Raw genomic sequence first — 13,165 nt, 5'->3', positions numbered from 1 at the left:
TGAAGCCAACTTGACTGTGGTGGATAAGCTTTTTGATGTGCTGCTGGATTCGGTTTGCCAATATTTTATTAAGGATTTTTGAATCAATGTTCATCAGCAATATTGGCCTGAAATTTTCTTTTTTGGTTGTGTCTCTGCCAGGTTTTGGTATCATGATGATCCTGGTCTCATAAAATGAGTTAGGTAGGGGTCCCTCTTTTTCTATTGCATGGAATAGTTTCAGAAGGAATGGTACCAACTCCTCTTTGTACCTCTGGAAGAATTTGGCTGTGAATCCACCTGACCCTGGGCTGTTTTTGGTTGGTAGGCTATTAATTACTGCCTGCCTAATTTCAGAACCTGTTATTGGTCTATTCAGGGATTCGATCTCTGCCTGGTTTAGGCTTGGGAGGGTGTATGTGTCCAGGAATTTATCCATTTCTTCCAGATTTTTTAGTTTATTTGTGTAGAGGTGTTTACAGTATTCTCTGATGGTAGTTTGTATTTCTGTGGATCAGTGGTGATATTCCCTTTATCATTTTTTATTGCACCTATTTGATTCTTCTCTCTTTTCTTTTTTATTAGTCTTGCTAGTGGTCTATTTTGTTGATCTTTTCATAAAACAAGTTCCTGGATTCATTGATTTTTTTGAAGAGTTTTTCGTGTCTCTATCTCCTTCAGTTCTGCTCTGATAGCTGTTTCTTGTCTTCTACTAGCTTTTGAATGTGTTTGCTCTTGCTTCTCTAGTTCTTTTAATTGTGACGTTAGCAGGTTGATTTTAGATCTTTCCCACTTTCTCCTGTGGGCATTTAGTGCTATAACTTTCCCTCTAAACACTACTTTAGCTGTGTACCAGAGATTCTGGTACGTTGTGTCTTTGTTCTTATTGGTTTCAAAGAACTTATTTATTTCTGCCTTAATTTTGCTATTTACCCACTAGGCATTCTGGAGCAGGTTGTTCAGTTTCCATGTAGTTGTGCAGTTTTGAGTGAGTTTCTCAATCCTTAGTTCTAATTTGAGTGCACTGTGTTGTGACACACTATTTGTTATGATTTCTGTTATTTTCCATTTACTGAGGAGTGTTTTACTTCCAATTATGTGGTCAATTTTAGAATAAGTGTGATGTGGTACTGAGAAAAATGTATATTCTGTTGATTTGGAGTGGAGAGTTCTGTAGATGGCGTGGAGTTAGGTCTGCTTGGTCCAGAGCTGAGTTCAACTCCTGAACATCCTTGTTAATTTTCTGTCTCATTGATCTTTCTAATATCGACAGTGGGGTGTTAAACTCTCCCACTATTATTGTGTGGGAGTCTAAGTCTCTTTGTAAGTCTCTAAGAACTTGCTTTATGAATCTGGGTGCTTCTGTACCGAGTGCATATATATTTAGCATAGTTAGCTCTTCTTGTTGCATTGATCCCTTTACCATATGCAATCCTCTTGTCTTTTTTGATCTTTGTTAATTTAAAGTCTATTTTATCAGAGACTAGGATTGCAATCCCTGCTTTTTTTTTTTTTTTTTTTTTTTGCTTTCCATTTGCTTGGTAAATATTCCTCCATCCCTTTATTTTGGGCCTATGTGTATCTTTGCACGTGAGATGGATCTCCTGAATACAGCACTCCGATGGGTGTTGCCTCTATCCTATTTGCCACTCTCTGTCTTTTAATTGGGGCATTTAGCTCATTTACATTTAAGGTTAATATTGTTATGTGTGAATTTGATCCTGTCACTATGATGCTAACTGGTTATTTTGCCCATTAGTTGATGCAGTTTCTTCATAGTGTTGATGGTCTTTACAATTTGGTATGTTTTTGCAGTAGCTGGTACTGATTTTTCCTTTCCATATTTAGTGCTTCCTTCAGGAGCTCTTGTAAGGCAAGCCTGGTGGTGACAAAATTTCTCAGCATTTGCTTGTCTGTAAAATATCTTATTTCTCCTTCACTTATGAAACTTAATTTGGCTAGCTATGAAATTCTGGTTTGAAAATTCTTTTCTTTAAGAATGTTGAATATTGGCCCCCACTCTCTTCTGGCTTGTAGGGTTTCTGCAGAGAGATCCGCTGTTAGTCTGATGGGCTTCCCTTTGTGGGTAACCTAACCTTTCTCTCTGGCTGCTCTTAACATTTTTTCCTTCATTTCAACCTTGGTGAATCTGATGATTATGTGTCTTGGGGTTGCTCTTCTCTAGGAATATCTTTGTGATGCTCTCTGTACTTCCTGAATTTGAATGTTAGCCTGTCTTGCTAGGCTGGGGAAGTTCTCCTGGATAATATCCTGAGAAGTATTTTTTCTAACTTGGTTCCATTCTCCCTGTCACTTTCAGGTACACCAATCAAACGCAGATTTAGTCTTTTCAAATAGTCCCATAATTTTTGGAGGCTTTATTTGTTCCTTTTCATTCTTTTTTCTCTAATCTTGTCTTCGTGCTTTATTTCATTAAGTTGATCTTCAATCTCTGATATTCTTTCTTTCGCTTAATCAATTTAGCTATTGATACTTGTGTATGCTTCATGAAGTTCTTGTGCTATGTTTTTCAGCTCCATCAGGTCATTTATGTTCTTCTCTAAACTGGTTATTCTAGTTAGCAATTCCTCTAAACTTTTTTCAAGGTTCTCGGCTTCCTTGCATTGGGTTAGAACATGCTCCTTTAGCTCGGAGGAGTCTGTTATTATCCACCTTCTGAAGCCTACTTCTCTCAATTCGTGAGACTCATTCCCTGTCCAGTTTTGTTCCCTTGCTGGCAAGTAGTTGTGATCCTTTGGAGAAAAAGAGGCATTCTGGTTTTTGCAATTTTCAGCCTTTTTGCGCTAGTTTTTCCTCATCTTCGTGGATTTATCTACCTTTAGTGTTTGATCTTGGTGACCTTTGGATGGGTTTTTGTGTAGATGTCCTTTTTGTTGATGTTGATGCTATTCCTTTCTGTTTGTTAGTTTTCCTTCTAACAGTCAAGTCCCTCTGCTGCAGGTCTCCTGGACTTTGCAGGAGGTCCACTCCTGACCCTGTTTGCCTGGGTATCACCAGCAGAGGCTGCAGAACAGCAAAGATTGCTGCCTCTCCTTTCCTCTGGAAGCTTCGTCCTAGAGGGGCCTCTGCCAGATACCAGCTGGAGTGCTCCTATATGAGATGTCTGTCGACCCCTGCTGGGAGGCGTCTTCCAGTCAGGAGGCACGGGGGGTCAGGGACCCACTTGAGAAGATAGTCTGTCCCTTAGCAGAGCTCAAGCGCGGTATTAGGAGATCCGCTGCTCTCTTCAGAGCCAGCAGGCAGGAACCTTTAAGTTGGCTGATGCTGCGTTCACAGCCGCCCCTTCCCCCAGGTGCTCTGTCCCAGGGAGATGGGAGTTTTATCTATAAGCTCCTGACTGGAGGTATTGCCTTTCTTTCAGAGATGCCCTGCCCAGACAGCTTCTGAAGGATTTAGTCTGTATCTCAAATAAAGATCCTCAACAAAATCACAAAAATTACTATCCTGTTCTAAAAATATATTAACTGTATATTTTTCAACATTTTCTAAGAAGCCTATATAATTGAACCATAATAATTCTATCTCTCTCAATTAATTGCCTTTACAAAGCTCTTCTTCAACATTACGTCTTAAGCTATACCCAAAGATTGCTATTTAAAAAAAAAAAAATTCTGGCCGGGTGTGGCGGCTCATACCTGTAATCCCCAGCACTTTTGGGAGGCTGAGGAGGGCAGATCACATGAGGCCAGGAGTTCGAGACATGGTCTCGAACTGACCAACATGGTGAATCCCTCTCTCTACTAAAAATACAAAAGTTAGCCAGGCATGGTGGTGCATGCGAGTAGTTCCAGCTACTTGGGAGGCTGACGCAGGAGAATGGCTTGAACCCATGAGGCAGAGCTTGCAGTAAGCCAAGACTTCGCCACTGCACTCCAACCTGGGCAACAGAGAGAGACTCTGTCTCAAAACAAACAAACAAACAAAAAAATTCTAAGTAAAAGAAGGCCTCTGTGTTTTCTAATATCTAAAATTTCTAAAATACTGTCCGATGTGTGTTCTCTTCTGGAACACACGTAATATGAAAACTTCTGTAAAAAACTTCTTTCATAACTCAGGCTCAAACACTAGTTTGCTTCCTAATGCTAACAATGCAAAATAATTTTGTTCCTCAACCCCAGAGACATTGGACAATGTCGACAGACATTTTTTATTTTCACAATTGATGGGAGGGAGTGCTGGAAGGCAAAGATGCTGCTAAACATCCTAAAATGCACAGAACAATATCCCATACAACAAAGAATTATGTAGCCCAAAATGTCAGTTGCTGAGGATGAGAAAGTCTAGCTATATAATGAGCTACATAATCCACTGTCATTATCTCTTTTGGTGACCACTGGAATGTTTAGAACTAAGTCAGCTAACCCAGTGTTTGCTCTCCCCTCTTCATTTGTCACTTTTTTTCCACTACAACCAAGAATGCTATAAGACATTCCAGTTAAATTTTCTGGAAAAATATGAGAAATACCATTTTTAATACCTTTCCAGTGGGGAAAGAGTTATACTATAACTATAAATATTATGTTAAATCACAGAACAAGTAGCATTTTATATTTGAAAAATATGAAGCTTCTTACCTTAAATAGACAACGACATATATATTCATATACCATATGTTTTAATGAGCTGATAAGTGACTGGATTCTCTGTTCTGTATTTTCAGAATCCTGTAGATTACAATTGGAAATTCATTAGGAAATTTATAAACATTTAAAAAGCACTTCTATAAATTGTTCCTCCAGATTCAAAGCTGATTCTGAAATAAGTATCTTTTACCGTCAAATTCAAGGGACTAAACAAGTGCTTTAAACTTGTACACTAATATAATATAAAAAAAGACATACCTTTCTTTAATGTATAGAGTTAAAGCTTTCAACAAATGAAACTTACAATCAATTTCCAATAATGCAACATAAGTTGAATTTTACCGTATCACTTTGATTCCTATTGGCATTAAAAATACTATCTACATCAATCTAGGTTAAGGCCATTTTAATTATTTGTATTATAATTATCAATCCAACCCTAAAACAATATGACAAGAATACCTTATAAAGAATTTTCCCATTCTCAATATGGGAACCTCAATGATCTTAAATCATGGGCTGCAGGATGAATAAGGATGAACAATAACTTTGAAATTGATGCTGTAAAAACTCACGTACAATTTTAGTTTTTGATCTGATATAATAATTCCATTTTGCAAGATTGTAATAATTGAAAAACATGCTATTAGTGTCTATTTCCTTTGATTAAAGAAAAATTGTTTGGTATAGAAATGCAGGAAGGGAAGGTTGTTCAACCTGTCCTTTTCCCTTAGTGTGATGTAAGTTTTACATCTCAGAGAGCATTTGGAGAATATAAGTCTTGCAAAGATCAATTCTGGTCTAACAATTAGACTAAATTTGCTTGCTTCCTTATGATTTATTAATTAATACCAAGAAAAAAACCTAGTAAAACAATTTTAATGGCTTAGAAAAATACATCCAGGATCAGCAGAGAAATGTGTGAAGTTGGTTTAAAGAAAGCATTATGAACTGGAACTCAGATGCATTAATCCTAGGCTTCTAGCCTTGTAATAGTATGTTCTAACCAAGACAACTAATCATTACTTTAGATAGCAAATACTTGTATTCATTTCACTATATGTTAACAAAGATCACATGTGAAACTGAGACTTGGATTTCCTAAAAGTCACTCTATAATAAGACAGTACTGTACCTACAAGATCCAGTAGATTTTCTAAACAACAGAAAGAAAGTTTTGTACTCTACATAGATTTGTGACTGCTTCAGCCAATACAATACAACAGAAATGACACAGACCTAAGGCTGTGTTTTAAAAGGCTATTCAGTTTTAGCCTTATTCACTGAAATACACAGTTAGTGCCCTGAGCTAAAAAATAAGAAGTCCATCCATCTACTCAGTGCTGGTAAAAAGCCAAGCCTCCTGCAGAGGTGCTGCAGTTGGCAGTCCTGTCATCAAGTCCTCCCACCCACAGCACCAGACGGGCAAGTGAAGCACCTGCCTTAGCCCCTCAATTCTCAAGTCCTCCCCGCTGAGGTCCTAGACATTGTGAAACAAACAAAGTCATCCCTGCTGAGTCCTGACTACATTTCCAACAGAATCAATAAGCATAAGAAAATGGTTTTAAGCAGCCGAGTTTGGGATTAATACGATACTCAACAGAAATAAATAGAACAATGTGCATATATAGGAGGTGGTTAAATGAAGTATGGTATAGACTCATCGTCTCTTAAAAACATTAAGTTCATATTCACTGATAGGAAAGTTGTCCATAATACACTAATACACTTTTAAAAGCACAGTATTGTATCTTTTAGTTAAAACAATTTGTTACCCTTTAATATATCCTTGTCTCCATTAGAATACATGCTTGATAAGGCAGTGGACACTTGTATCCCCATTATCTGGAAAGTTATGGCCTTAAACAACAAGGACATACAATAAAATGTTAAATGTTTTTTCCCCAGGTAATGATATTATGGGGATAATTCTTATTTTTATACCTTTCAGAATCACTGGGTTTTAAAAATGATTATTACTTATTCATTTACACTCAGAACATAAACTGTTTTCATTAAAAAGACTGTCACATTGGGACACCTTGTTAACAATATAAAAAGAAATTAAGTAACTAATTTCTTTATATAGCTTAAAAGTGTTACATGTGGTCTTTTGGAACATAATTCTATGAAAGTTTGCTTAATAATTTTTATTATAAATTAAGTACTCTCCCTAGTAAAGTGTTCCCTGTAATTCAATGTCAGGTACAGGGTAACCAACAGCTTACCTGTTTGTTTTGTAGAGCTCGTTGGAAAAGTCGGAGAAAAGCAGCCAAACTAAAACGGTACATGTTATTAATTTTGGACAAATCAGAAATAATGAAGTACATCTTGCTGGCACTCTCAGCCAGGGGGAGATATGCATCCCGTTCCTATGGATCAAGAGATCGGTAGGGGATAGGGTGGAAACACCTTAGAATTAGTGCTTTACTGCCACCTAAAGACTACAATGCACATATCTACCCAACTAAAAAAAAAAAACCTTACTTTTCCATAAACATAAAACAAATGAAGATAATGAATCATGGTTTCTAACTAAAAAAGATAGCAAAATCTAGTTTTTCTTCTTCATTTTTATAAAACTGCAGACAACATATGTCTTAGTCTATTAAGGCTACCTATAACAAAACACACTAAATTGGTTCTGCTTTTATATAACAGAAATTGATTTCGCCCAGTTCTGGAAGCTGGGAAGTCCAAGATCAAGGTGCCAACAGATTTGGTGTCTGTTGAGAGTTTGTTTCCTGGTTCACAGAAAGAACTGCTTCTTGCTGTGTTCTCACTTGCCGGAAGGGGCTAACAAACTTCCTCGGCCCTCTTTTATAAGGTTACTAATCCCACTCATGAGCGCTCTGCCCTTATGACCTAGTCACCTTCTAAAACCTCCACCTCTTAATACTATTACACTGGGGATTAGATTTCCACATATGAATTTTGGGGGTGATGAGGACACACAGATATTCAGACTGTAGCAATATATTTTAAATACCTTTCTACCTGTCAGTTGACAGAGCTAGAAGGGGTTCACAGATTGGTCTTAATGAGGACCAAGAGCGCTAGTATGAGGGGAAAGTGGGTAAGATGACAGTGTTAAATATTTGTGATCAGAGAATAGATGATCCAGTTTTACATTTCTAAAGAGAATCAGTTAAGGTAACGCAAGACAGCACAACACTATAAGGCTATCTCTGATGTGGAGAAAAGTTCGAACTGAGTATAGGATTGGTGACAATAAGAACACTGATGGAACTAGAGGTAGAGAAGACGACTCTAACAGGTGTCCACATTAGGATAATAAAGTACCCAGCACTGTTCATTGTAAGCATGAAAAGAGCCAATAACTATAGCTTAGCGCTTATAACCCTTTTAATTAGTATATGTAACTTGCCTTAACTTAAGAAAAGTTCCAAGAATAGCAAAGATATTCTGTAATACTCATTTTCAATATACTGATTTCCAATTTCAGTACAAAATTGCAGCTCTATCTTAGATCTAACATTATGCCAGAAATCAGTAGAAGGCATCAGGGTATATTGACAAACAGTCCTTATCCTCAATGTGCCAACATCTGAATTCCCTCTCTACAATAACTAGAATCAAACCCAATGTTCTGATGTTTTTGAATAGCTCTTTTTAACATCATCTTTCCCCTGAGGACCTGATTCCACATTTTCCATCATATTAACCTAAATGTTCAAGAAAACATAATACAAAATTACAAAGAAGGAAATAATTACTTGATCAAGGGAAATCTGGAGTTTGTAAGATTCTTTAAGTGACTCCTGAATAAGTGCACTGCTTGCTTTTGTCTGATTCAAAGACTCAATCAAATCCTTATTTTCCAAAATATTGCCTTGAGATGTGGCAAGTGTCTGTAGGGAAAGTTAACAACATGAACATCATTATACATATAAAAATAACCAATTAAAGCAAGCCCATATTAACTGTCATTCATTGATGTTTATGGCAACTTACATTATTTTAGAAGAATTTCAACATTTTATAGCCCTCTTAAAGTTTTATTCTATTTTTATTATAGCATTCTTATATCAAATGAATTAATAAATTATTTTATGAAACTATATCATTATCAAACATAGCAAGGTATTAATTTTGTTGATTTAATAAAAAATAAAAACTACTTAAAGTTACAGATTTAGTCCTAATTTCTTGCTTTTAATGCTTCTTGAAATTATGAGCATATAATTAAATAATAAAACAATACAAATTAGTTAAAAATTGCTTGTCTTAAACATTGCTCATTAAGATCTTGTATTCCAAAAGATAACTCCCGTTATTGTTAGAATTTTGACTGTAAGATATACACTAATATGCCTTTGGAAAAAAAAATCTGAAGATACTACTAATTTTCTAAATGCTACTATTTGTATTCATTTAAGAAAGTAATATGAAAAAATAACCTAAATAGCTAGACTTTTACCTCTAGAAGAGATTCTTCGAGCTTTGCTAGCTGTATTTTCTTATCTTCTTCTTGTTGTAATAGTTTTGTTTTCTGTTCTTCTAAATCAGGTTTCTCATGCTGAATGGTTAAAGCTAAAAGCTTGGGAAAACAAAAAGACAAGGAACTTCTAGCAATAAGGCTTACAACAAAACAAAAACTTCCTGCAAACAGGCCTTGTGTTTGACAGACTATTACAAATATGATACTACGTTATCTCATTTCATTCTTTCTAATTAAATATGAGATACCTTCAACAATTACATTTGATGAAAAAGAGACAAAGCAAATAGTTAAGCTGATGAGCATAATATTAACTACTGTAGAAAAGCTGTAAGAAAGTACATTACTTAACATATCAATATGTAATATTTAGTTTTAAATTAAATATACTAAATTATGAGAGCTAGTATTTTTTTAATAGTAAGTATTCACATTAACAAATAAAAAGGGCTGGGCACAGTGGCTTACACCTGTAATCCCAGCACTTTGGGAGGCCGAGGTGGGCGAATTACAAGGTGAGGAGTTCCAGACCAGCCTAGCTAACATGGTGAAACGCCATCTCTACTAAAAATACAAAAAATTAGCCAGGCGTGGTGGTGGGCGCCTGTAATCCCAGCTACTTGGGAGGCTGAGGCAGGAGAATAGCTTAAACTCGGGAGGCAGATGTTATAGTGAGCCAAGATCACGCCATTGCACTCCAGCCTGGGCAACAGTGCCAGACTCCGTCTCAAAAAAATAAAAATAAAATAAACAAATAAAAAGATAAAAGACTATGTCATCAAAACCACAATGAGATACCACTTCACTCCCACTAGAATGACTACAATTAAAAAGATACATAACAACCAGAGTTGGCAAGGATATGGAAAAACAGGAACCCTCCTACATTACTGGTGGGAAAGTAAACAATGCGGCCACTTTGGAAAGATTTGTTTGTTTCTCAAATTGCCAAAAATAAAGTTACCATAAGACCCAGCAATTCCACTAAAAAAAACATTGAATTGTACATTTTAAATCAGCAAATTGTATGGTATGTACATTGTATCTGTTAAAGCTGTTATCTGTGAAGCCGTTGAAAAATGCTGTCAAATTGTTAACTCTGAACACTAAAATAGAGAAAAACATTGGTATAAAATATATAATTCCAAATCTGCTGTAAAAACATCTTCATTCAGTTCTTGCTAAAGTAAGACCTATATAGCTCCTTTTTGCAACTACTGTGGAGATCTTTTAGATAGAAGGAGCAATTCTGTCAATTAATTCTGCCAAGTTTTGAGTGATTGTCACATTGTTTTATTTAAAAGAAGCATCAAGTCAAATGAAAAGATATTGTTCATAAAAATATACTTGATGAGTCATATGTATACAAAGAAATATTTTGAAAGAACAATTTAAAAAATTACAATCAAGTAAAAATTGCAGCAAATATGTATGCCATCATATAAATCAAAAAGATGAAAAAATCTACTATTGTTAGATGAGTAAAAAATAGGATGATACTCCAAAAGTCAACTGGCATTATATTTTAAAGAGGAAAAATGAGTTAGGAAACATATAAGTATGGACATGAAAAATCATTTTGAAATTTATGTAATAATTCTAAATTGTAATGAGCCATATGAAGATAAATTGACTTCAAAGATGCCATGTGTTCTAATGGTTAAAAAAAATGCTGGCTCAGGAATCAAAGACTGTTAACTAGCTAAACAAGTCAATTAGCTACACTTTTCACAATTAAATTTCAGTTTTCAAACCAAAAATATAATGCAGATGATCTTAATCTCTATGATCCATCAATCTCTCAAATTCTACCATATATAACAGAAATAAACTTCAAAATTAGAGTTATATTAAAAGAAGCAGCAATTTGACATTAACATTAAATGTACAGGTCCAATACATATGACAAATGAAATAAGCCAGAATGCTTCACTCCAACATACAAGTATATTTTCAAAATCATAAATTTAAATACTAATTAGTCTAACAAAATAGCTTTTCACCCAAAATGTCTAATAAGTATATAAAAGCTCCTAAAGAGTCCACGGTAAATTTTTATTATCTGTGTATACCTGCCCTCGTAATCCACTTCTTGTTGTAGTAAAGTTAACCTCAGTAACAATGGAAGCTGCATCCGGTGGAATAAAAGGATTTGGGTTTCTTGTTGACAAAAAGAGGCGGAATTCTTCATTGTAGTCAATAATTTTGTCACCTATTTGTACCACATAACGTGGTCCTATTTTCAAAAAAATAACACAATTAGTTGGTCTGAATCTTCTGTATTTTGCTACACAATATTTGAAAATATAATTTTTAAGTACTTCTAAACATAGGCTTTTCAACAGAGTCTAAGACAGTAAAAGTTGGGCTACCTGAGATACTGTTAGCAGAATGTTCTATTAATCAGCACTTACGCAAGCAATGATAAATAATATTCACTAAGAAGATCCTGGGATACTGAAGCACCCAAGGAATATCTATTCACATCCAGTATGGTTTTAACATTAATATGTTTCATATTCCAAATTTCTCTGAAATGGCTGATTATAGATGACAAAAATAGAAATCCTCAATTATATCTTTACTTCTAAATTCATCATTTTAAAAGTGGTTATTGCACTAGTATTTAAGATACAGTATTTGAAAACAGAATGATGGTTAAAAAAACAAAGATTATCAACATGTGTAAACTGAAAAATACACATTATCAACAAAATGAAAGAGCAACCTACAAACTTGGAAAGAGTTATTTATAAACCATACATCAGATAAGGGGTTAATATCCAAAATGTATGAAGGAAAAACTCATACAACTCAACAGCAGAAAGACGAATAACCTGATTAAAAAGCAGGCAAAGGACCTGAATAGACATTTCTCCACAACAGCTACATGAAAAGATGCTCAACATCACTTATCATGAGGAAATGCAAATCAAAACCACTATGAGATATCACCTCACACCTGTTAGGATGGGTATTATCAAAAAGACAAGAGATAAGAAATGTTGGTGAAGCTATGGAGAAAAGGGAATTGTTGGTAGGAATGAAGACCAGTGCAGCCATTATGAAAAACAATAGGAAGGTTCCTAAAGAAATTAAAAATAGAACTACCACATGACCCAGCAATCTTTTTTCTGGGTATCTGCCCAAAGGAAATGAAGTCACCACCTCCTACAGATATCCGCACTCCCATTTCTTCACAGCATTATTCACAGCAGCCAAGACATGGGAACAACCTAAATGTCCATCAACAGATCGGATAAGGAAAATGTGGGTCAGGCATGGTTGCTCATGCCTGTAATCGCATCATTTTGGGAGGTTGAGATGGAAGGACCACTTGAGACCAGAAGTTCAAGATCCATCTGGGAAACTTACTGAGAACTCATCTTTGCAAAAAAAAAAATTTTAATTAGCTGGGCATGATGGTATGTGCCTATAGTCCAACATACTTAGGAGGTTGAGGCCAGAGGATCATTTGAGCCCAAGAGTTCGAGGTTACAGTGAACTATGATCACATTACTGTACTCACTCCTGGGCAACAGAGACCCCGTTCTAAAAAACAGAAAGGAAAAGAAAAGAAAGCATGATGTGTATACACAAACACCCACACACACACAATGGAATAATATTCAGTCATAAAAAAGAAGTAGATCCTGCCATTTGCCATAACATGTATAAACCTGGAAAACATTACACTAAGTAAAGTAGGCCAGACACAGACAGAAAATTGCTGCTTGATCTCAAGTATACAGACAGAGAATAAAACAGTATTTACCAGGGGTAGGTAGCAGGTGAATGAAGGAGGGGATGGGAGATATAGTCAAAGAATACAAAATAGCAGATATGTAGGATGATTAAGTCTAAAAATCCAATGTACAACATCAGGACTATAGGTAACAAAACTCTATTGCATTTGGGATGTTTTGCTAAAGGAGTAGAGTTTAGCTGCTCTTCAAACACAAAAAGGGGGCTAGCTGTGTAAATTGATAGATATGTTAATTTGCTTTAGTACAGTAAAGCATTTTGTGATCTATATGTATCCCATAATATAATGCTGTAAACCTTAAATATGCACAATAAAATATATTTTTTAAAAAACACACCAACAAAAAAGTTGAAA

At 35.4% G+C, this 13,165-nt stretch overlaps 1 protein-coding gene across 2 annotated transcripts in view; it reads right to left on the bottom strand.

The window, feature by feature from the left end:
* DYNC2H1 (dynein cytoplasmic 2 heavy chain 1) overlaps positions 1-13,165 on the bottom strand; it is a 357,072-nt gene that overhangs the window by 203,933 nt on the left and 139,974 nt on the right. For both annotated transcript variants that reach the window (XM_025357391.1, XM_025357392.1), the window contains 5 exons: positions 11,118-11,281; positions 9,025-9,144; positions 8,321-8,455; positions 6,812-6,955; positions 4,575-4,664 (listed from right to left, as the gene is read on the bottom strand). In XM_025357391.1, the coding sequence (XP_025213176.1) occupies positions 4,575-4,664; positions 6,812-6,955; positions 8,321-8,455; positions 9,025-9,144; positions 11,118-11,281 (653 nt within the window). The remainder of the gene's footprint in view (positions 1-4,574; positions 4,665-6,811; positions 6,956-8,320; positions 8,456-9,024; positions 9,145-11,117; positions 11,282-13,165) is intronic.

Source organism: Theropithecus gelada, chromosome 14 (genome assembly GCF_003255815.1).
Source record: "Theropithecus gelada isolate Dixy chromosome 14, Tgel_1.0, whole genome shotgun sequence".
NCBI classification, from domain to species: domain Eukaryota; kingdom Metazoa; phylum Chordata; class Mammalia; order Primates; family Cercopithecidae; genus Theropithecus; species Theropithecus gelada.
The sequence above is the reverse complement of the archived record's forward strand: the minus strand, read 5'-3'. Positions and strand labels throughout refer to the sequence as shown.